Genomic DNA, 23,063 nt, shown 5'->3' on the forward strand with positions numbered 1-23,063 from the left:
CACTATCCTATATCCTATCATTTTCGTCAACTTTATTAACCTTCTTCACATGACAAACAAGAACATGACTTCACTTCTTGTATTTGCCCAAATAATGCACTCACTATCATAATAGTAATGCACTTGCTTCAGTTTTTCAGTTAACTTGTTGAGGCTTCCACTTTAGTTATACGACTTGATTGTTTATTCCAAATTCCCCAAGACATTTTGTGTCAAAAGGTACTTCCTGGCTTAATTCGTGACCATTTTTCCTTTTAATTTCCACTGGTGTTTTCTAGTAAGTTTCATTGAACGACCTGTATTGGATTAAATTTAGTTATGCCTTTCAGAATTTTGATAACCAGATAAGTTCCCCAATCTATTCTGATCAGGACTAAAAAGGTGTAATCTTCATCCCTGGAAACATGGGACATATCTATAGTTCCAGGATGCCCTTGCTTACTCTTCTCTGACCTTTGAGCCCAAGATCTGTGATTAAATATTTAACATTAGCCCCAACTTCAGCTATAGTCAAGTTCTTTAAAAATCTAGAGAATGAGTTTCTCTGTGGAGCGTTTAGGATGTGCCTCTCTTAGTTTGCATATACTGGGTCTCCCCATCTGAAAAGGCTTCATCATTGTTGGATGACACTCTTGTTAGAGCATCCCAGGAAATTGGGTATCTGCTTTTGCCCTGATCAGCAAGGTGAATGACTATAAACTTACTTTGCAATCATTTATGGATAAACCTATGAACCAATTTTGCACTGAAAGGGTTGGACACATGCACTTTCATGGAAAGAAAGGAATGACATCCTGTTCTTTTACAAATGAGAATAAACACAAACTCGCTCAGCCTTTCAATGTGAACTAATGTGCCACAATACAAAACAAAACAAAACAAAATACCAGGTCATGCCAATCCACTGAAGGTGTAAATGATGGGACTGGCCATTTATGCACACTTGTTATTCTTGGCATATATTATTTCACTTGTCTTGATTCTTAGTATCTTTCTGTTCATTCTCTTATACTACAATCACCTGAAATCTCATATTGGGAGGTAAAGGATGTATTGCAGCATGAACTTGGTTTCTGAAGGAATTTTTGTGTTGGCTATGACATTTAAAGAATAAATATCAGAAGTGCAATAATGATATAGTTTTGTTTTATTAATTTATTTATTACCATTATTTCAGTGACATCAATAGGTCACCATTTTGTGCACCATTTTCCTCATGGGTGCCAACTTTTTTTCCCATGTACGCTGTCTTTTGGTGTTGTATGTTGGTAGGCATGTGATGAACAGACTATGATGCCTGACATCTTTATTTTTAATTTAAAAAGATGGCCATGTACACTAAAATCATTAAACCTCTGCAGCAATGTAAAAGAAAAAATCTGTGTTTGATCACAAAGTTAGTATAATTACTTTAACTCATGAATAATCTCTTGCCTTTCTACATTTTAACCTTGAATATATTTCACTACCCTTTGGCAACATCTTAAAAATTTCTGAATTTCAAATTTAATTGAAGTGTCCATCAGGACTTATACTGAAAAGTCGCAATGGTCATAGTGCACAAGTATTGATAGAGGTTGGAGGTGGAGCTCCATTAATGGCATATTTCACTTATTGTTTGCAGTTTTTGCTGCATCAAAGTTTACAATAATAAGCCAACAAAAAAAAACACCTGACAAATGGAGAGATCAGTTATTTGTAGGACCCCTAACCCTAACTGAAATCATACACAATGTAAAATCAGAAATAAAAGAACTGATCAAAACACCAGGCAGTATTTTTATCATTGACTGTTGAACCTTAACAGTTGAAAAAGCTCTCAGTATACATTTATATTGTTTTGCAAAGTAAATTTAGATTTATTTGGCAGTCACATATCAGATATTGTACAGCAAAAATATTTTTTTACAGAAGTGTTAAATATTTAATGGATTTAAATAATGTTTAGGATATTTTCACAGAGAATGAGAGGTGGTTTCCATGATCAAACCATACATGTTAAGCAACCTGCTATCAACCTCAATGCATTTAAAATATAATATTCTGAGAACGCCTATGGCAAGTAAAAATAAAATTTATTTTCAAACATTTCTACCATAACTTAGTTTTTCAATTAAACAGCATGTCTAAAACAAGACTTTCCATTAGATGAGTGTCTTTGATTATTAAGACATGACTCTAAGCTCTACAAAAACACTGCATCAATTAAAATCATGTGTTAAATGTCCACTTTGGAACAACACACCAAGCACACACACCAACCACACACTAGGGACAATTTAGGATTGCCAATGCACCTAACCTGCATGTCTTTTGACTGTGGGAGGAAACCCACGCAGACACAGGGAGAACATGCAAACTCCACACAGGGAGGACCTGGGAAGCAAACCCAGGTCTCCTTACTGCGAGACAGCAGCGCTACCACTGTGCCACCGTGCCGCCCATCCTTATCTATGCTCCTTCAATTCTGTCTGAGTGTCATTAAGGAACATAAAAATGTAAAATTGGGTCCCAAGGCTCAAAGGTAGAGAAACACAACTAAGATAAATTCTGCCAGCAAAGTGAGACAGTGAAATTATTACCCAAAGTGATAGAGGTAAAAAATAGCATATAGCAGTTGGTACCTTTAATGGCATAATGCATTTGTAGATGCTGTTATTTAAACTTTGTGAGGACTGATGAGATTGTCTTTAGCAGCGCACTGGCAGATAGAAATTGTTGTCCCTACTTCAGAATTTACACAAGGTTTCAGATAAGATGAAGGGGCCTGTGAGGTAATATATATTAAATACCTTTCTTACTGGATCACATGAAACTGACTGCGCTCACATCCACAGCGCCTGGCAAACACTTGCTAAATGTGCCGTCTCTGAGCTTTGCTGAGCTTTTCTCCTTTCACTTTGCTTCTGCAGAAGGCTTACATTTGCATTAAATGGCACAAAGATTGCTGATAGCACTATGACAAAATGCGGAATGAGATGCATTGGAATGTCCCACTTGCTAGGGCATGACAAATGTCAAATGACAAATATCAACAAATAAAAAACTGTGTTGGCTAATGTTCTCTTTCTCACAGCATCACTAAGTTTTAATCAAATCCATCAAGACATTTGAGATTTTGGGGTATTTAGTTTTTCTATTGTGGGTTTTTTTTTACTCCAACATACTGTTAAATCACAATGTGTTTTTTTAATGGATATCTACTGCCCTAGATGTACCACACAGCCAAATGTCAGATTTTTAGCTAAACGGGAAAAATTGGTTTTGTTAATGAGGGAATGAATCAGTCTGTCAGCTTTGCATATTATATATTGGGATATTGACTCGGGCGCCACCACGAGTGGCAGCCTTTCCAGCAGCTCTGTGTACGACTTTATATTTCTACCTTTTTCTCTATTTCTCTGATCACTCCTATCACTTTCATTTATGTGGACTAGATCCCCGGACATGTTTACTACTTTTTACTACTTGGACATGGGTTTTTACATGCCGAGACTCGTCTATTCAGGTAGTCGACTTCAAGCACTGAGAACAAAGGCTCGTGCCAGTGTGGTTCCCTATTTACCTGACGAAGTAAGAAGGTCGTATCATGGCAGCAGAGGCAGTGCTAAGCTAAAGGCTAAGTGGCTTGCGAGAAAGTGGTGATACAAGCCATCGGTGCCTTCTGTGATCCTGGGAAATGTGAACTCACTACCAAATAAGATCAACGAACTGGCTGCGCTGGTGAAAAATTTCAGGACCTACAGAGCATGCAGTTTGTTGTGTTTTTGTGAAATGTGGCTAACAACTAACATCCCAGATGCTAACATGGAGCTACCCGGGTTTAGCATAGTTAGAGCAGACAGAGACGTAAATACCTGCAGGAAGTGGAGGGGGGAGGACTCGCTCTCTATGTGAATACAAGGTGGTGCAACTCTGGACATGTAAACGTCAAAATCTCCACTTGCTGCAGGGACATCGAACTGTTGGACGTAAGTCTGTCTCCCTATTACTTGCTTAGAGAGTTTGGACATGTCATTGTTGTTACTGTTTACATCCCTCCTTGGACGGATGTGGAGATAGCGGGTGACATCATCCATTCTGCTGTTGCTAAACTACAAACACAGCACCCTGAGGCACTTGTGCTAATCGCTCGAGACTTTAACCATGTGACGCTTGACAAAACATTACCTGCCTTCTCCTAGTATGTGGATTGTAACACCCGGGGAAATAGGACTATTGACCTACTGTATGCCAACGTTAAAGACGCATACAGCGCCACCACGCTGCCTGTGCTTGGGAAAGCAGATCATAACCTGGTTCTGCTTTAGCCTCACTACAAACCAAGAGTGAAGGAGCTACCTACAACCACACGCTCATTCAGGAAGTGGTCCCCTGAGGCAGAGCAGGCTCTGAGAGACTGCTTTGGAACTACGGACTGGGATATCCTGCAGGGATCATATGGTGAGAACATTGAGCAGGTTGTTGACTGTACTACTGACTACATCAACTTCTGTATGGACATTGTAGTGCCAGTAAGAGCAGTGCACGGCTATGCTAACAACAAGCCATAGATTACAAGTGACATCAAAGGCCTTTTGAACCAGAAGAAAATGGCTTCTAAAGGAGGTGATCAGCACCAGCTCAGGGTAAGAAGATGGTGATTCATTTATTTTTATGGTGGAAATTCCAGAGACGCACCCAGCCTTGACCCGACCCACACACACTCACAAACAGAGACAAAAACAAAGCAAACCGGTAATCAAACAGCAAATAAAGAATGTAATGAAAACAAATGAAAACAACGTTAATGATTATACATTAAATACAACAAAGCACCAACAAAACACACACAGTAAAGTCCATGAAAAACGGCAACGGATGAAATGTAATGATGAAAATAGTCAAGAGATCTACACATTGAATGGGAATATAAAGATAGTCCTACCGGTAGTTCCTAAAATGGTGAAGACATGTGGATGGGTTCAAGAGCGCTCCTTTCTTCAAAGGATGGCAATGAATCCACTTACAGTTCTCAAGTACACAGGCAGACGGCAGACAATCCAGACCCCAACCAAGAAACGATCCAGGACAAAACGAATACGTACAGGTAACCCAACAGAAGGCAGGCAGAGAGACAGGAACTTGAAACACAAATTACAAAAACATTTTTTTTCTTTTGGTCACCAGCCCCTTTTTAAAAGCCGTGCTGACATCCTTTGACCCCAACAGCTCCTGCACCCTCAGCAGAAGACCAATCAGAGCCACTGCAGGGACTGCTGGGAGTTGCAGTTTCAAATTCTAGTAGAGTTACACACTCTCAGATTGGCTACATTCACCATTCCAAGCCGCAATTATGGAGGATACTTGCAGTTTCCACTAACAATTGTTAGTTAGGTTCTAAGGAAAAATCCATGAATGACTGAGGCCATGAACCCTATATATATATAGTTGACCACAGGGGCACATGCAGTCACCCTAACCCGGCACACAGAGGCAGTTTTGCCACACGACACATGATATATTTGCAATCAGGGAATCTTTCTCCCTATGGCACAGTCTCAAAATACCACAATACAATAAAGCAGTCCTTTAGACTCTTCCTTCTATCCGTCTCTCGGTTTTCCTTCTGCTTCCACTTCCTGTAAGGCAAGCTTCATACACCTCCTCCCGACTCTGGCTTCTTGAATGGAGTGAGGTGGCTCCTTTCATCCAGGTCCTGGGAGTGTTCGAGGTGACTCAGTATTACCTGGAATCACTCCCATGTGTGGTGGAAGTCCTCTATAGCTCCCCCTGGCGGCCCCACGGAACCCAACAAGGCTGCACCACACTCCAACACCCAACGTGCCTTGCGGGAATTTGTGGTGCCACAGCCATCCAGGAGGGGTGCCCTCTAGCGTCCCAGGGGAGGTATTGCCTCACTGATGCTCTCTCACCCGGTCCTTTCATTCTGGTGGTGTCCCAGCCAGTTAATGGCTGCGGCCACCCATCACACTGCCCCTCCCTCAGCTGAGCTTTGTGAGGTGAAGCGTCTTGCCCTGCAAGGGCTGCTCTCCACGATGGGGAATCGACATTGTCTGTCTTGTAATGGAAAGACAAGAAAGGGACAGGGCGGCATTCTAGTAGGACAATACCGCCACCCGTGGCCCACACAGTGAAACTCATAGCACTGTCGCTCCCCCTTTCGCATCTGCGGCCTGTGGAGATAGAAGCAGTGTGGGATGCCCTGCCTCGCCTCACACCGAACTGAGGTTGGGTCGTCCCTCCGCCCCTGCAAAGAACTGCCTTCTAACACACGTGAGCACATGGGCTCACATCCTGCAGTGTTCGGAGACCCAGTCTTTATCCAGGTCTTCCTTTCACTCTTGGGTGCGGTAACAGTCTGGGTCTCTCCATGACATACAGATACCGCATACTGCCTGCACCCTTTTGATTTGTGTGTGACCAACACTGATTTGGTGGGTTGATGAAGGATCTGACCACCAACACACTGCTCTGGCTGCCCCATCCCCACCGATAAGCAGTCGATCATACACAACTCAAAAAAGGTGTAGGCAGTACAGTGTCTCTCTGTATGTCATGGAAAGACTCAGACTGTCACCCTACCTTCAAATTACTTACTAAGTAGTTGATACTGTTGGTGAGCTAAATATTACGTCCATTTTTTTAAAATGCAAAGAGAATCTGCCTTGGGATCCTAATGCTACTAAATGCTTTCAATGCCTCTCTTTAGACATTTATCTTGAATTCTGGAATTGATTAATTTACCATTAAGCATCCAATGAGTCTGCAGAAACTGCACTGGAGTAAACCCTTCTCTTGCCGTGAGTTTAATTGCTTTAAATTAGATTTGTGAATTGCCATATGCATGGGAAGCCAGTTTGCTGTAATTAAACTCAGGTGCTGCTTTCTTTTAAAAAGAACTCTTAAAAACTTAGAACTAAAAAACAATCATATTTATGTCTTTCATAAATTTTAGCACATCATCATACCAAGTTTTCAGTATAGCTGAATTATGATTAAACAAAACAAAATCCACTTATGAGTCATAACACTATAAGGCTCAGCAGATACTGAGGATTTAAAGAAAATATATTATATAGTCATTATACATCAATATGAAAAGTAAGACTGCTTCATATACGAGTTATTCAATTTCTTAGCTGGTAATTGTAGTTGATGTAAATTATGTAATCATAAATGGAAAAATTAATTAAAACTGTATGGTTTGCTCAAGTGTCAAATTACACTGCACCTCCATTACAAAAAAAATCATCATGTATGTCAATCCATACAATCATTTTCTGCACCCACTCATTGTACTACTGTATGTCAGTTTAACTACTGTGCCACCTTACTACACTAAATTAATTTAGTAAAAATATTAATAATAAAAATCTAGCAGTGTTTCTCCAACATGCCTCCTCTTATCCAAATTCCAATTAGAGAATCACATACTAATTTATGGCTTCCATAACTTAAAAGTGGTATTTAACAATTTTTACCAGTCATGCAGAAGCAAGATGTAATATCTCCATTCAGCAGAGGCTCCAGCCATTGTTGTTTCTGTTTCTCTGTACCATATAAGTGCAGCACTTCCATATTTCCAGTATCTAAAAAATAAATAGATAAAATTAAGAACTATGAAGAAAATGCATGAACAAACTGAAACACACATAGAATTTTAAACCATAATAATATAATGTAAGGGAAAGGGGATTTACTCATTAATCCATTTTCAGAACATAATTTTGAGATACTCTTAGTTGCAGGGATAAGCATGTGAAACTCTCAAAAGCTAAAAGCAAGAAGGACAAAATGAGACCCTATATTAAAGCTCCCAAATAACTAAACATATTAACAAAAGATATTAATTCTACAAAAAATGAATAAATAAGATCATTCATTACATTTCACAAGCTGGAATGTCAAAGGTTTCAATCATGAATTGAAAAAAGAAAAAAGTGTGATCATATTTTGTTTATTAAAGTCACATATGGCCTTTTTTTTTTACAGAAAACTAAAATAAATATTAAAGACCAGACTGAACAAAGAATGGGTAGAATGGGTATTTTGCTATAGTAACTTCTGATTCTGATGAAAGCTGTTTTATAGCAGTGGGTAAAATGAACAATGCTAGTTAATACTAAATCATATATGAACCAAATTTGGATAAGAACTTTACTGCTGCTGTTCTCCCTTAACACTAGAATTACCAGAGCCAACGAAAAAACTCATAAATCAGGCCCACCTTAAATCCCTTTGCACCTCTCCGTCAGCATCTTTTGTCTTCTAAATGTGTCGATAAGCCCAAGCAGCAAGCAGCCTGCTATACCATCCCCCCACCGCCTCAGAACGGGAAAGAAGTTCTCTCAGTTCCTGCCTTGATTGATTATCTAGGAGTGAGCTACTCAGAATTATAAGGAGAAATAATTTGATGTGTGTTTTTTGTCTACAACAATCTATGCAAACACATTGTTAAAACAGAAACATTTTTCATGTTTTAGTAATAAATAACAAAATGTAGACATGAACTGTATAATGTGTGAAGGCTGATGGCCAAATATCAAATAAACACTTTCACAAAATGTACACGTACAATACGACAGCTTCCATGGTGCAGCAGTAACATCCGCTGAATTATACTGATTGTTAACATTATATGTACAATAAAAACATACATTTGATCTGTGTCTGTAACAGCTGGTGTAAATTTATAGTACTTGTAAAAGTTAGCGTTTTTTTTTTTTCACTTTTATTCTCTCAGTCACGATCACGATACAACACCCAATCAAAACCCAGATCTAATGTGGTTACTTTTTATCTGAAACTGGGAATAAACTGTAGATATGAGAGGTGTTTTGAGACAATGTAACTGTAAGTTCTCTGATCTAGAGGGATAAAAGCTGACACACAAATGCTAGTGAATCTGCCTTCTTCATATCTCACCGTCACTTGAATTTTTTTTTTTTCACTTTTATTGAGTGTTCCTGCTCACACTGAATTAGTATGCACCTTATGGTCCATGATGTCAAAGCCGCACTGACAAAAAAACAGAGACATAGGTATATATGATATTTGGAATAACTCATTTTATGACCTGTATAGTACATTTCGGAAAACATTGTGGCACTGATGCAACATTATTTATATTATTCATATTCATTTGCATGCTTTCTTGCGCTTGTAATCAGTGACAATGTTATTTTTCCCCCATAACTAATATTGCACTAATGAGTGAGGGAGAGCGTGAATGTGACTGAGAGAATAAAACTGAAAAAAAAGCTAACTTTTAGAAATACCACACATTTACAGCTGATCTGACGCTGTTCGTTTTCAAATAATATTGCATTAGTGTGATGATGCTTTCTGATTGGTACTATTCAGGTCATAAAATGATTTTTTCAAAATGTCACATATATTTGTCTTTCTTTTTTGCCTGGTGCTGCACTGACATAGTGCACCAGAAGACGTGAGCTTATTCAATGTGTGTCCAGTTGCTTGTGCTATAACATGCTTGACTTGGCAGCAATGAACACACACGTGCTGTACAAGGCATGCATGGTGGCCACTGAGAAAAGAAGACTGTTCATGGCTCACCTTGCAGAGGAGCTTCGTCATCGCTTCTTACTAGAAAAGGCAATGGATAAAGCAAGAGAGGATGCAACATTGACAAGTTTATGTTCCAAGACCGCCGCTTCCCCAGCCCCTTCAGTGTAATAGTAATCACAGAACAGAGAGAAGTATGTACATTGCAACAGGTACACATGTCATAAGCATAGAAAGGACAGTCCTTAGGTGTGTGGGAACTGTTAACATTTGAATCTGATGATTACATATAGCGCGGAACTGACCTCTCTGTACTATTCTTTCCTCTGTATGTCCTGCAGTACAAAAGAAACAGCACCATGCAGCAACATGTGAAGACTGTCAAGATGGGAAAGAAAACGTGGTCACTGATTACAAGCGCATGAAGGCGTACAAATAATTATGAATAATGTGGCATCAGTGCCACAATGTTTTCCAAAATGTACTATACAGGTCATAAAATGAGTTATTCCAAATATCTTATATACCTATGTCTCTGTTTTTTTGTCAGGGCGGCTTTAACATCATGGACCATAAGGTGCATACTAATTCAGCGTGAGCAGGAACACTCAACTGAATAAAAAAAAAAATTCAAGTGACGGTGAGATACGAAGAAGGCAGATTCACCAGCGTTTGTGTGTCAGCTTTTATCCATCCAGATCAGAGAATTTACAGTTCCATTGTCTCAAAACACCACTCACATTTACAGTTAATCCCATTTTCAGATAAAAAGTAATCGCGTCAGATCGGGTTGGGGGTTGGGAAAGGTGTTGGTGGGGATTGGTTGGGTGGGTTTTTGTATCGTGTTTGTGACAGAGAATAAAAGTGAAAAAAAAGCTAACTTTTACAAGTCCTATAAATTTACACTGGCTGTTACAGACACAAATCAAATGTATGTTTTTATTGTATAATATTAACAATAAGAGTAGCTCACTACTCAAAACGGTAAATTAGCTGGGGAGCTGGTTTCAAACTCACAACCTCAGGATTATAATTCAGCGGATTTTACTGCTGCACCACAGAAGCTGTCGTATTGTACCTGTACTTTTTGTGAAAGTGTTTATTTGATATTTGGCCATCAGTCTTCACACATTATACAGTTCATGTCTACATTTTGTTATTTATTACTAAAACATGAAAAACAGTTCTGTTTTAACAATGTGTTTACATAGATTCTTGTAGACACAAAACACACATCAAATTATTTCTCCTTATAATTCTGAGTAGCTCACTCCCAGATAATCAATCAAGGCAGGAACTTGGGAGAACTTCTTACCCGTTCTGAGGTAGTGGGGGGATGGTATAGCAGACTGCTTGCTGCTTGGGCTTATCGACACATTTAGAAGACAAAAGATGCTGATGGAGAGGTACAAAGGGATTTAAGATGGGCCATTTACGAGTTTTTTCGTAGGCTCTGGTAATTCTAGTGTTAATGCCCAAAATGCACAAACTGATCACAAAAGCATTTTTTTTATGTATTTAACAGAGATCATTCCTCTTGAACCACAATCACACTATATAAAACAGCCTTAAAAATGTTAAACATCATCAGAAACTTAAAATTATCAAATCATTGTAGGTTTCATCACCCTCTTTAAGACTGCAACCTTATTCAAGAATTGAACATCACAGATTTTCCTTTGCTGCAAGCTCTGCAAAATTACATAAGTGTCCAGTAACTTGACAAACATGACAAAATGCATCAAATTCAAAGGGGAACGAGGAACCTAACAAGTTTCAAATGGATTAAAAGGTGCAATGGTCTTTTAAGTGTCCCTGAGGGTTAGGGAAGCATCTGTCATTTATGCTGGACCCATTATTGTAGCAAAATGTGAACTGAGCTGAAAAACAGTAGGACTTAGCAATGCTACATCATACCTTAAGCAACAAAAGACACAGATGGAATGATAGCTAAAACCAAAAAACAACAAATGGTCACAAACTTGCAATAAATGCAAAATATATACATATCATTGCAATCACAGAGTTCTAATGTTCAGGGGACTGATTAGCTGTTCCACGCAGCATTTCTTTTAAAGATGTATTTCACTAGGCATTAGCCATGCTGCAAGGAGGCATCCATGCAACTGGCAAGTTCTACATTGGACTACTGGAAGTCCTTCCAGTCTGTCTGTGCAGATGGTTTGCACTTTAGACTTCAATCAAGAAAATTGAAACACTTTGTAAATGGTTATAAATCTTGCATTATTATTATACAGTGAACAGGAGGGGAAGGGCTTCTTTAAAGGCTTGTTTTACTAGCTGCATGGCTAATTGCACATGTAATGCAGATAAGAGATATACAGTTGGATATTACCTTTTTTTTACTATCTTCAATTAAGAAAAGAACCTAAGAGGTTAGTTGGGACCTTTCTTGTTACATGTTATCTAATAACATGATAAAACACGTACTCATTTAATATGAAAAGAGTGGACATGTGAATATCCCAGACAGGATGAATGGAGAGATGGGTGGATGTATGAGAAATAAAAAGAGATCCAATGATATATTTTATGTTATTTATTCTGGTAGCAGAGAGCAACATCAGAACTATTTTGATGAAAATGGACCAATCAGTCATACATATTGTAGCTAATCAATTCCTATTCACCTAACTTCAGTAAACTGTCATCAAGTTAAGATTTGAAGAGGTATCACTATTTATTGCACTACCTGGTAACTTATTCTATTTACCTATGGTATGTGGGTGGAAAAAAAAAAACTTTACAACACATGCGAAAAATTTACCCTTAACCAGTTTCAAAATGTATCCCTGTGTTTTTGTTGAAGAAATCATTTAATTTGACATGTGGTATCTACCTTATTGAATCCCTTTATAGTTTGAAACACTTCTAAAATGTTGCCTCTGACCCTCTGCTTGCCTAAACTGAAAATATTCAACACCTTTAGCGTTTCCTCATAGCCCTAGAATAAGTATAGTCACTCTTCATTGAGTTTTTACTAGCACAATTCAATCTACTCATAATATTCTATATATGGCCTTATCAGTGCATTACACGTTTAAAAATAATCTTCCTTGATTTAAACTTGAGGCAGCAAACAACGTAATCCAATATCCCCTAAACTTTTTCATAACATGCACTTTCATCTGACTCCCTATTATATAATCATATCTAATATGTTTTACTTTCTACATGCAAAATTTAACATTTATATACATTATATTGTTTGTCTTGTGACACATATCTACTCAAGTCTAAATTCTATCCAGACCCATGCGTAATCCATCTAACAGCTCTACGGTATCTATTGTTCCACCTGATTTAGGTGTCAACTGCAAACTTATTCAGCCTAAAAACTTTTTTTATAAATAGCATTTAAGAAATTCAAAACACCAGTGGCTTTTTATACTATGCAAGAAAAAAATGACTACAGTGAAGTTCTGTAAAGCAAAGAAAGGAGAAAGACACTAAAACCAACACTGTAGAAGACAGAACTTTCTCAGAGATCCAGTATAATGAGTGGGCATACAACAAGTAATATAGCATTTACCTGGAGCCTGGCAGTTGAAAACATCTGGAGCAAAGAAACACTTCCCTGTTTCTTCTGCTATAAATGCATAATCCAGCTGGGTAAGACCACTTACTGCAGGTAGGAAAAGGTTCCAGAGCCCCTCCAATCTAGCCTTGTCCTTTCAACAAAAAGAAAAGTGTTAAAAGCATTTACTTTGGTGTGACTTTATTTCAATCAATCAATCAATCAACATTTATTTATATAGCACATATTCATACAAAAAAATGTAGCTCAAAGTGCTTTACAAAATTAATAGAGAAATAGAAGACACAATAAAAGATAAACATAAGTCAACATTAATTAACATAGAATAAGAGTAAGGTCCGATGGCCAGGGTGGACAGAAAAAACAAAAAAAAACTCCAAAGGCTGGAGAAAAAAATAAAATCTGTATTTCACAAAGGAAGATTCATAACTTGAAAACCATATAGGAAACAAAGTTAAAACTATATCAAAATCAATACCATAAAAAATTAAAACAAACATAACCTTAGGAGTGGCAGAAGAAAATGGTAATGGATTAATAGTTTAAATGAAAAAAAACACACAATAATTTATATTAAAACAAAAAAGAGTACAATACTTTAAAGCAGTGGTTCTCAAGCTGTGGTCCGCGGACCGTGAGACAACCATAGGGGGTCCGCAGAAAGGGTGAAAATTGCTTACAATTAATAACTTCTTTGCTAAACACCATTTTATCCAATCGGAAAATGCAAGTAATAATAAACTCGCCCCTTACAACTGTTTATATTCTATATATAGTACAGTAATCCCTCCTCGATCGCGGGGGTTGTGTTCCAGAACCTCCCGCGATAAGTGAAAATCCGGGAAGTAGAAAACATATGTTTGTATGGTTATTTTTATATATTTTAAGTCCTCAGAAACTCTCCCACACTGTTAACATTATTAGAGCCCTCTAGACATGAAATAACACCATTTAGTCAAAAGTTTAAACTGTGCTCCATGACAAGACAGAGATGACAGTTCTTTCTCACAATTAAAAGAATGCAAACATATCTTCCTCTTCAAAGAATGCGTGTTAGGAGCAGAGAATGTCAGAGAGACAGAGAGCGAGAGAAAAGCAAACAATCAAAAAATCAATACATGCTTCTGGGCTTTTAAGTATGCCGAAGCACCGTGATAAAGAGGCATTTTTTAGAGGAGCATCCGTATCCTCCAGGCAAACAGCCCCTCTGCTCACACCCCCTCCGTCAGGCGCAGAGAGAGTGAGAGAGACCGAGAAAAGCAAACAATCAAGCACCACGCGGGAAGCATATCGTATATCACTGAGTTTTATTTAATATGTAATACATGCTCTGATTGGGTAGCTTCTAAGCCATCTGCCAATAGCGTCCCTTGTATGAAATCAACTGGGCAAACAAACTGAGGAAGCATATACCCTAAATTTAAAGACCCATTGTCCGCAGAAATCCGTGAACCAGCGAAAAATCCGTGATATATATTTAGATATGCTTACATTTAAAATCCGCGATGGAGTGAAGCCGCGAAAGTCGAACCGCGATATAGTGAGGGATCACTGTATATATGTATGTGTGTATATATATATATATATATATATATATATATGTCTATTGCGAACTATTCTATGATGACGTCATTATAGACGCAGCCTGTAATCATGCACAGTTTATGATTAATTATTAAGTTATACAGTGGTAATTCTTGCTTGTTAAATTGTTTTTCGCACGCCCAACTAACGTATGGATAAATATTTGAAGCGTAAGCGGATATCTGAAGAAGAGCACTGGGGTAATGGAAATAGTGTCGATGAACTGAGACATGATGTCGAAAGAGAGTCTGCACCGCGTAAGGCAAAATTACATAAATATGATCCTGAATATTTACAATTCGGATTTATACTGTACAAAGACAACAGTGATCAGCCACAATGTGTCATTTGTTTGAACATGTTATCGAACGAAAGTTTGAAACCTGCTAAACTGAAGTGCCATCTTGTAACAAAGCATAATTAACTAAAAGACAAACCCGTTGATTTCTTCAAATGTCTCACAGAAGTGTATGCAGATCAGCAGAATATTATTAGCACTGCAACAACAGTGAATGAAAAAGCTCTTAAGGCTTCGTATATTATGGCAATGCGAATAGCTAAGAGCAAAAAAGCACACACGGTTGCGTAGAGTTTGATTATGCCAGCGGCTTTAGAAATATGCGAGATAATGTTAGGAAAAGAAAGCAGCCGAAAATTACTGTCTATACCAGTATCAAATGATACTATCAGAAGGTGAATTTGCGACATATCCAATGACATTCAATTACAATTGGTTGAGAGCCTACAAAGCAGTACATTTGCCATACAGTTGGACGAAAGTACCGATATTGCAGGTCAAGCGCAGTTACTGGTCTACATTAGATATTGCTTTGACAATGATGTGGTCGAGGACTTTCTGTTCTGCAAACCTGTGCCAAGAACGACAGGTGAAGATATATTTGCAGTGCTAAATGATTTCTTCATTGCTAACAAACTTGAGTGGTCCAGCTGTATTGGAATTTGTACAGACGGAGCTGCAGCAATGACAGGTCATAAAAGTGGGGTTGTTGCACGCGTACAAACTGTTTCTCCGAATATTATTTCCACACATTGCATGATTCATCACGAAGCTCTTGCTAGTAAGAGTTTAAACGAATCCTTTGGTGAAGTGCTAAATACATGCATTAAACAAGTTAATTGGATAAAGTGCAGACCGTTGAATGGACGACTGTTTGCTGCACTGTGCGAAGAAAGCGGCTCAGATCATCGACATCTGCTGCTACACACAGAGGATCGCTAGTTGTCAAGCGGAAAGGTACTTCAACGCGTCTTCAAGCTTCGCAGTGAACTGGCATCATTTTTGATGGATAAAAACTCAGAGCTGGTGAAGTTTGTTTCAGATAATGTATGGCTTGCAAAATTGGCTTACCTGGCTGATATCTTTTGTCAACTTAATGCACTTAACACATCACTGCAAGGCAGAGATTCAAGCGTGTTGAAAACACAGACAAGATAAATGCCTTCAAGAAAAAGTTGAGAATATGGAAGACACGAGTACAAAATAAAAGCTGTGATATGTTTGAACTGTTAACTGAATTTCTGAATGAAAACAATATGGCCATTGATAACTTGGCAACAGATATCTTTGACCATTTGTCGGCGATGGAAGAATATTTTGACAGGTACTTTCCAACAGATAACATTGCAGATTATGACTGGATCAGAAATCCCTTCAGTTGTCAGCTTACCAACTTGACCAGGAAGGAAGAATAACAGTTAGCTGAATTGTCTAGTGACAGAAGTCTCAAACTTAAATTTCAAGAACAAACATTGACCGCGTTTTGATGCAACATTAGGAACGAATATACGCTTTTAGCTGAGAGAGCATTGACTGTGCTGGTCCCATTTGCAACTACCTACCAGTGCGAAACATCGTTCTCAACATTAGCTGTGATAAAACCTAAGTTTAGATCACGTCTCCAGGTGGAAATCTCACCAAGGATAGACCTTCTCTGCCGACAAAAGCAAGCCCACACATCTCATTAGTTTCTATGAGTATTAGAGTCTAATGTAATTGTATTTGTAATACATTTGAACGTATTAAATAATTAAAACGTTTACCACTGGTAGGAAGCCGTAAAATTAATAGTCTTACTCTTTATTATTAAATGAACAATGTTGTATTGTAGTTATGCAGTATGAGTATTAGCATTAAATGTTGTAGTTGTTTTGCATTTTTTGTTTTTGCTAAGCAGGCTTTAGTCCTGTGACTGTCGTATGACTCTGTATCATTGACTGTCAATAGTTAGTGTTGTTATGATATGACTACAATTGTACATTTGGGTGAATTGTACATTTAAATCATTATCAAGGAGGCTCACTTCTGGAAGTATATACAGTTACTTATAACTAAGCTGTAAAATATCTGCACTTTGAGTAACCTTAAAAGGACACAAAACAGCTGTACTTGAGGTTTATAATGGCTGATTTCCCCCTTCTTTGCCTAAAAAAAAATCATATGTACCTATTAAATAAATAATTAAATCAACAACCTTAATGTTGCCGTTTCCTTGTGAATTACTTGGACCGTTATTTACTGTAATCACACTTTTACTGCATAATTTTAGCAATTAGGTTTATAAGAAATGTAGTTATTTATGAGCTCTTATACACATAGATTAAACAAGCCAAACATCTGCTAACAGGTAACCACAAATAACAAAAGGACGTCTATTTTGTGATTACTGAATAGGAAAGTGATGTGGTTTAATTAGGTCCATCATTCCCATAATTAATTTTTTTTACCACCATCATATTTGGCAATTTATGCTGTTTCATACATACAATATTGCATCCACTGCTCTGTAATGTAATTTCTTTTAACCTTCTCACAATGTTTGCTTTTTAAAAACATTCTGGTTGTCACTCAGAATTAACTAATGTTCCAAATAATGTGAACCGTTAATGCTTCAGCTGTATAACTGATTTAACATAGAAGCTGGCTTTCGTTCAGAATACCATGCCTTGGTAAATGCAAACAGAGCTAGACAAATTTGTTTAGATTTAGAAAAGTATGAAAGCCTGTTTGTTTGCAGATTGCCAGCATTTTTGCCAACACTGGTTGGTGGTGTGATATGGGTTCATCAAGCAATGATAAGCAGTTTGTTTTTAATTTAACTGCTGGATCTTTCATGTAAAGTTCTTAATGACTAAATAATACTTTAAAATTCAAAAACAGAGTAAAGGAAATGATTGGGCAGACTATGATTCCCATCTTTAACTATTATATACCTATATATTTAAAAATGTTATTGTTTTACAACTGTTTGCTTCTCTGCAACCTGATGGATAAATGCCAGATGTTGCATAAGCGGAAACAGATCAAAGAGGTGAGCCTTGGACAAAATGATAAGTCAATTTTTACATTCCTTAAGTCGATAAGAGTGTCAATGGTGATGAGGGATAGAATTTCAATCATACAGGAAGGTGGTGCACTAGCAGTGAACAGTAAGATTGTTCCTTAGGGCAGAGCAAAGCGGTACTAGGGCACAGTAACTAGACTGTGGAACAGTAAAGTAAATCTGGATTTTCAGATTACATGAGGATCATTATGCACTTACTACACAAATTACACACACAGCATATTTGTTCAGCCACAAGCTCAACTCATAACCACATAAAAGCAGAGTGGTGTGGTGTGTAGCTACTTTAAATACTTTAAACTAGAAATGATTTAATTCTTATTCATGCTACAAAAGGAATGAGAATGGCTGCTCTAGACTCCTGAATGAGAACTAATGGAATAATTAGCTGCCATGTGGTCATAGTGACACAGCTGGATAGTGAAAGATACTTGGGATCTCTGCAACTTTAGCGTATCAAAATATTGTATACACAAAGCATGGAGATCCAAGTGAGAATTTCCCTTTTTGCAGCTCTTTTGATAGCACATACGGCCTTCTCCACTATAAACCTATAATTTATAGATATTATAATTATGGCACCAACAAATACAGAACATGCTGCATGTTGATTCTACACGCAAGTAAGAATTTCACTATAGTTTATAATACAGTTTATACCAGCTATGAATTCTTAGCCTGGAAAGACCAGAAGCTGACATTTTACCAATTCTGATGGGTATACTCTAGCATCTTTTAGCAAAAATGCATGCTTAGAATAATCCCAGTAAGTGGACTGCTATCCAATTAGCCAAAGGAAACATCTGCCTTTGGCAAAATCAAAGCCCCACCAAGCTGGTCATGTCTGTATGCCCATCTTCAACAGCCCGCAATTGTGGTCTCTAGGTCCAGCACAAGAGTAAAGTGAAGGCCTTCTTTAAAAGGTAGTGTATGCCTTAAAATGTGTAAAGTGAAAGACACACATTTTACATCACACATTAGCTGGGTGCCCAATGAAGGGATAAGGTGTAAGTGTCAGAGGCACCACTGGGCAAAGCAAGAGATGATAAAAATAACAATAAACACAAGGATAGAAAATAAACAAATCACAGATCCCACATTTTATTGGGTCTCTCATTTGGACATTGTCTGTTTTTACATTCTCCTGCATCTGCATGTATTTTACAGTGGGTAATCTGGTTCCCCACCCACATCACAAAGGTTTGTGCATTTGGATAAGCGTCAGTTTTAAACTGGCCATGTATGAGTGAGGTGCATAAAAGAGCCCAGCAATGAACTGGCACCCTGTTCATAGTTGAGTTCTGCTTTGCATTATACACTGTAATGACAGCCTCTGGAGCCTCACAACCCTCAAATTTCAACAGCCATCTACCTCATCCTATTTAAAATTACCAGTATTTTGGACAATTAAGTTCTTTTATTGTTCATACACAAGAGTAAAACAATCCTATATTATAGTGCAATTATCTTGTGACAAAACCTACAGACTTTTTATCATTTAAAATCCATGACTTATCAAGATTATTTTGCATATACATTATAATTCCAAAGGAAACATGGGGGCACAGTAGTAGCACAGCTGCCTCTTGGCTTAAATGAACTATTATTCCATTAAACTTCATAAATATTGCACTGTCTGGCAATAAAATTCACAAAAGAAAGGAAAATCAGAACTCAGACAATAAGTATTTTGAACAACTGTTAGCATCATTGCAGATAATTATGATGATGTGTAACAATCATGAATAACTTCCCTACTTACTTTAGATGATACAATATACTGATTTTATGGTGTAAAAGTAGGGCTTTTTCTTTACTTAAAAAAAAAAACAGTCTTGCACACGACTTCAAATGCAGTGCCTTCAATAATGCTTGGGACAAAGATGCATTTTTGATTCACCCTCCCTTCTGCTCCACACTTTAAAATTACAAGTCAAACAATTCAGACAGGATTACATGCACATTGCAGACTTTAATTTAAGGGAATGTGCATACATTTCAGTCACACCATATAGAAATTGCAACACTTTTAATACATTTTGTTTTCTATGATTGTTATCATTTTGGGACTTTCATCGATAGGGCAGCAGCCACACTGTAAGGGGCATGTCCTCAGAGGTTGTAACCTTTCAGTAACAACAAAGACACAAATAACACACCTGTTTCTAAGCACTCACAGTTATCTTCAATCAATTTAAAACTCTGCTCTGGTTTTGACTTTTGCTTCTGTTATTTTTGACTATGTCTTTTGTTTCTCTTTTTGGCTTTGATGCAATGTTTTTTGAACTCTCGGTTTTTAATCTTGATTCCAAATAAAGTGCACAGTCCAGAGTCTGAATTTCATTTTTGGCATAAGGGAAGGACTTCCCCCAATACACAAATGGGTTTGAATGAAGGATTGTATTGGCTTAGTGTGGATTTTCAGGGTATGGTTCATAAAAATGACATCATGGACTATCTTTCTTATCATACCATATGCATATACTAAATTTATTCACTGACATTGTTTTATTCAGTAACTTAAAAATAATTATTGCTTAAAATACTGAGAAATTTTAATACAAATACAGTTCACACAAATTTGTGTATATCAAAATTATTCAGGATATTTTCATTTACACTAGCTTTAGGATATCAAAGTTGAAAACTGAAGATTTACCCATTATTTCAGAACTTCTGTAACACAGCTTTGTTGTGTTTTGTTCAAGGTGCCTCACATAAGTGATCAGACTTTGGTATTGCTTATGCCTGTGCACAAATCCAGAATTAGCAGCTGAGCTTGTCTGACTTTAAATATATAACGTAAGCGCTTTCACTACATTTGTTACATTTTAGTTGCAGTACTAATGTACATTACTTTGTTTTCAAAAACCCAAGAAACTAACATATTTTGTGCTTGCTAATTAATTTTTATGAATGAAGTATGCTGTTTTAAGAGCTTAGCTAACTGCATGCATCTGTGATTATTCATTTTTGTTAAAGTTTGCATTGGAGACTTTTTCCTTGTAGTTCAATGCATTATGAGCTCACACAAATATCTGGTAAATATGAAAATTTGAAATACCAAATAAATTTTATTTTGGAATGAATACATGTAACTTGTTTCATCACAGTTGAAGACTAGCCACAGGTACAGAGAAGCCAGCCTGAAAATAAATGGATGGTTGGAAGGACTTTTACAGCCATGCCTATTACATTCAGATGATACATGAGAAGCCACCATTCTTTTGTACAGGCTATGTATGGTGCTGTATTAAAAAATATTAATCTCACTATTATTTCTAATCCCCACATTCAAATACATTAAACTGTAAAATGATTGCAACTTAGAGCTGATTGAAAATAAAGTTTTTGTATTTGACACATTTCTAGAATTCCATAAAAGTGACAACAAAAGTTTGGTTTTTTTCCCCATTTATTAAGTGTGGCATTTGTAAAAATTCAGCACACAATACATATTTACTTATACTTATTCCTTTTGAATTGTAAATAACATTCTGCAGCATGCCAATACCATTCCTTTTCAAGATTCTGTCTCTTTTCTGAAAGAAACCACATCTCAGTACTCCGACAGCTTTTTACACAAGTCATTGAGTGCTTGAGTTATTGACATTTAAGAATTTGAAGCGCTGACGGCTGTTGTTCTTGGCAATGTTGATGCAAATTCGAGAATACATGTACATATGATGTTGCAACCAAACACTTTTTCACTTATGCTAAATCAATACTGTTTAATTTGTGACATCAACTGAGGTGTTTATTCTTTATCCATTTTTAATCAAATAAAGCCCACCAGCTTTTATTTTCAAGGCCTCACTTTGAAGAACCTGCATTACTACAATTCCATCTCTAGTGGAAATTTTGAATCATGTTCATAGTATGCTCACAGTAACTGACAGAAAGCAAAAAAAGAAAAGATATCCAAAGCAAAAAAACATATTGCTGTTGCATTTATAGAATGGCATAATAAGCTCTGAATAATTTTCTACCTTTGAATCCAAAATAGCTATTGCTAATATAGTTTAAGCCCTGAATATTGTTTCAGTCATGGTAATTCAGCAATACATATTTTGTTCTACTAAAAAATATATTTTTGTGGCACCAGCAAAGTCTTGTAAAAAAAATGCTACTACCCATTATGTGCACATTTTAAAAGAAAAAAAAAATATATCTAATTATCTTAAAAGTGAAAGAATATTGTAAAGCATTGGCTTATAAAGACAAAAAAACATTTCTTATAAGATTTCTTATTCTTTCAAAGGGATTTCCTGTCTATTTTAAGATAACTCCAAATGTGTTTGAGATACCTTGAAATACACAGGAAGCTATTTTGGAATATCTGAAAATTCATTTCAGATATCTTTAAATGAATTTGAGATATCTTAAAATGAGCAGAAGGCTATTTTAAGATATCTCGAAAATGTAATTAAGAAATCTTAAAAAGTGTAAGACCTTTTTTCCTAGTTCTATAAGATTCATAAATATCTTACTAGATGACAATGCATAAACTATGGGAGGTTCCTATAAAATAAATACAATTGTATTTGTATATTCTTGCCATTTCTAACAACTTTGAGTAAACATTATTATTCAGTTAGCGACAGTGTTGCCATGAGTAAGGTGTGGAAGGCATAAGGTTTTAAACCTTGCCAACCGGCCTGCGGGCCTTTTGAGTGTGTGTGAAGTAAACATGCAAGAAAACAGCACTTAATTTATGTGCTGTGCTGTACATTTAAAGTGTACAGAAGAAAAAGATAAGAATCTTTAAGTATATAAAAAGTTAAGAATCTTTAAGTAAAGAAGAAGCAAAGAACTTAAGTACAGAAATAACTAAAGTTTCCCAAGAAAAGCTAAGTTTAGAGAAGATACGTTTTACCCTTTTTTTGCCTTTTATTCTACGTGTGTAACTATTTTTTCTTTTATTCTTGTGTGGATTATTTGCTTTTAACTTTCACTAAATATTTTAAAACAAACTTTTGGACTGTGAGATTTCTTTCGGCACGCGTTTTGCCCGTGCTTGACCTTACCTT

At 36.8% G+C, this 23,063-nt stretch overlaps 1 protein-coding gene across 1 annotated transcript in view; it reads right to left on the reverse strand.

Annotated features, from left to right (window-relative positions):
* The window catches only part of acad11 (acyl-CoA dehydrogenase family, member 11), a 559,410-nt gene that overhangs the window by 390,885 nt on the left and 145,462 nt on the right, over positions 1-23,063 (reverse strand). Inside the window, 2 exon segments of the mRNA XM_039754106.1 lie at positions 7,485-7,592; positions 13,082-13,220. Coding sequence (XP_039610040.1) covers positions 7,485-7,592; positions 13,082-13,220 — 247 coding nt within the window.

Source organism: Polypterus senegalus, chromosome 5 (assembly GCF_016835505.1).
Source record: "Polypterus senegalus isolate Bchr_013 chromosome 5, ASM1683550v1, whole genome shotgun sequence".
NCBI classification, from domain to species: Eukaryota; Metazoa; Chordata; class Cladistia; order Polypteriformes; family Polypteridae; genus Polypterus; species Polypterus senegalus.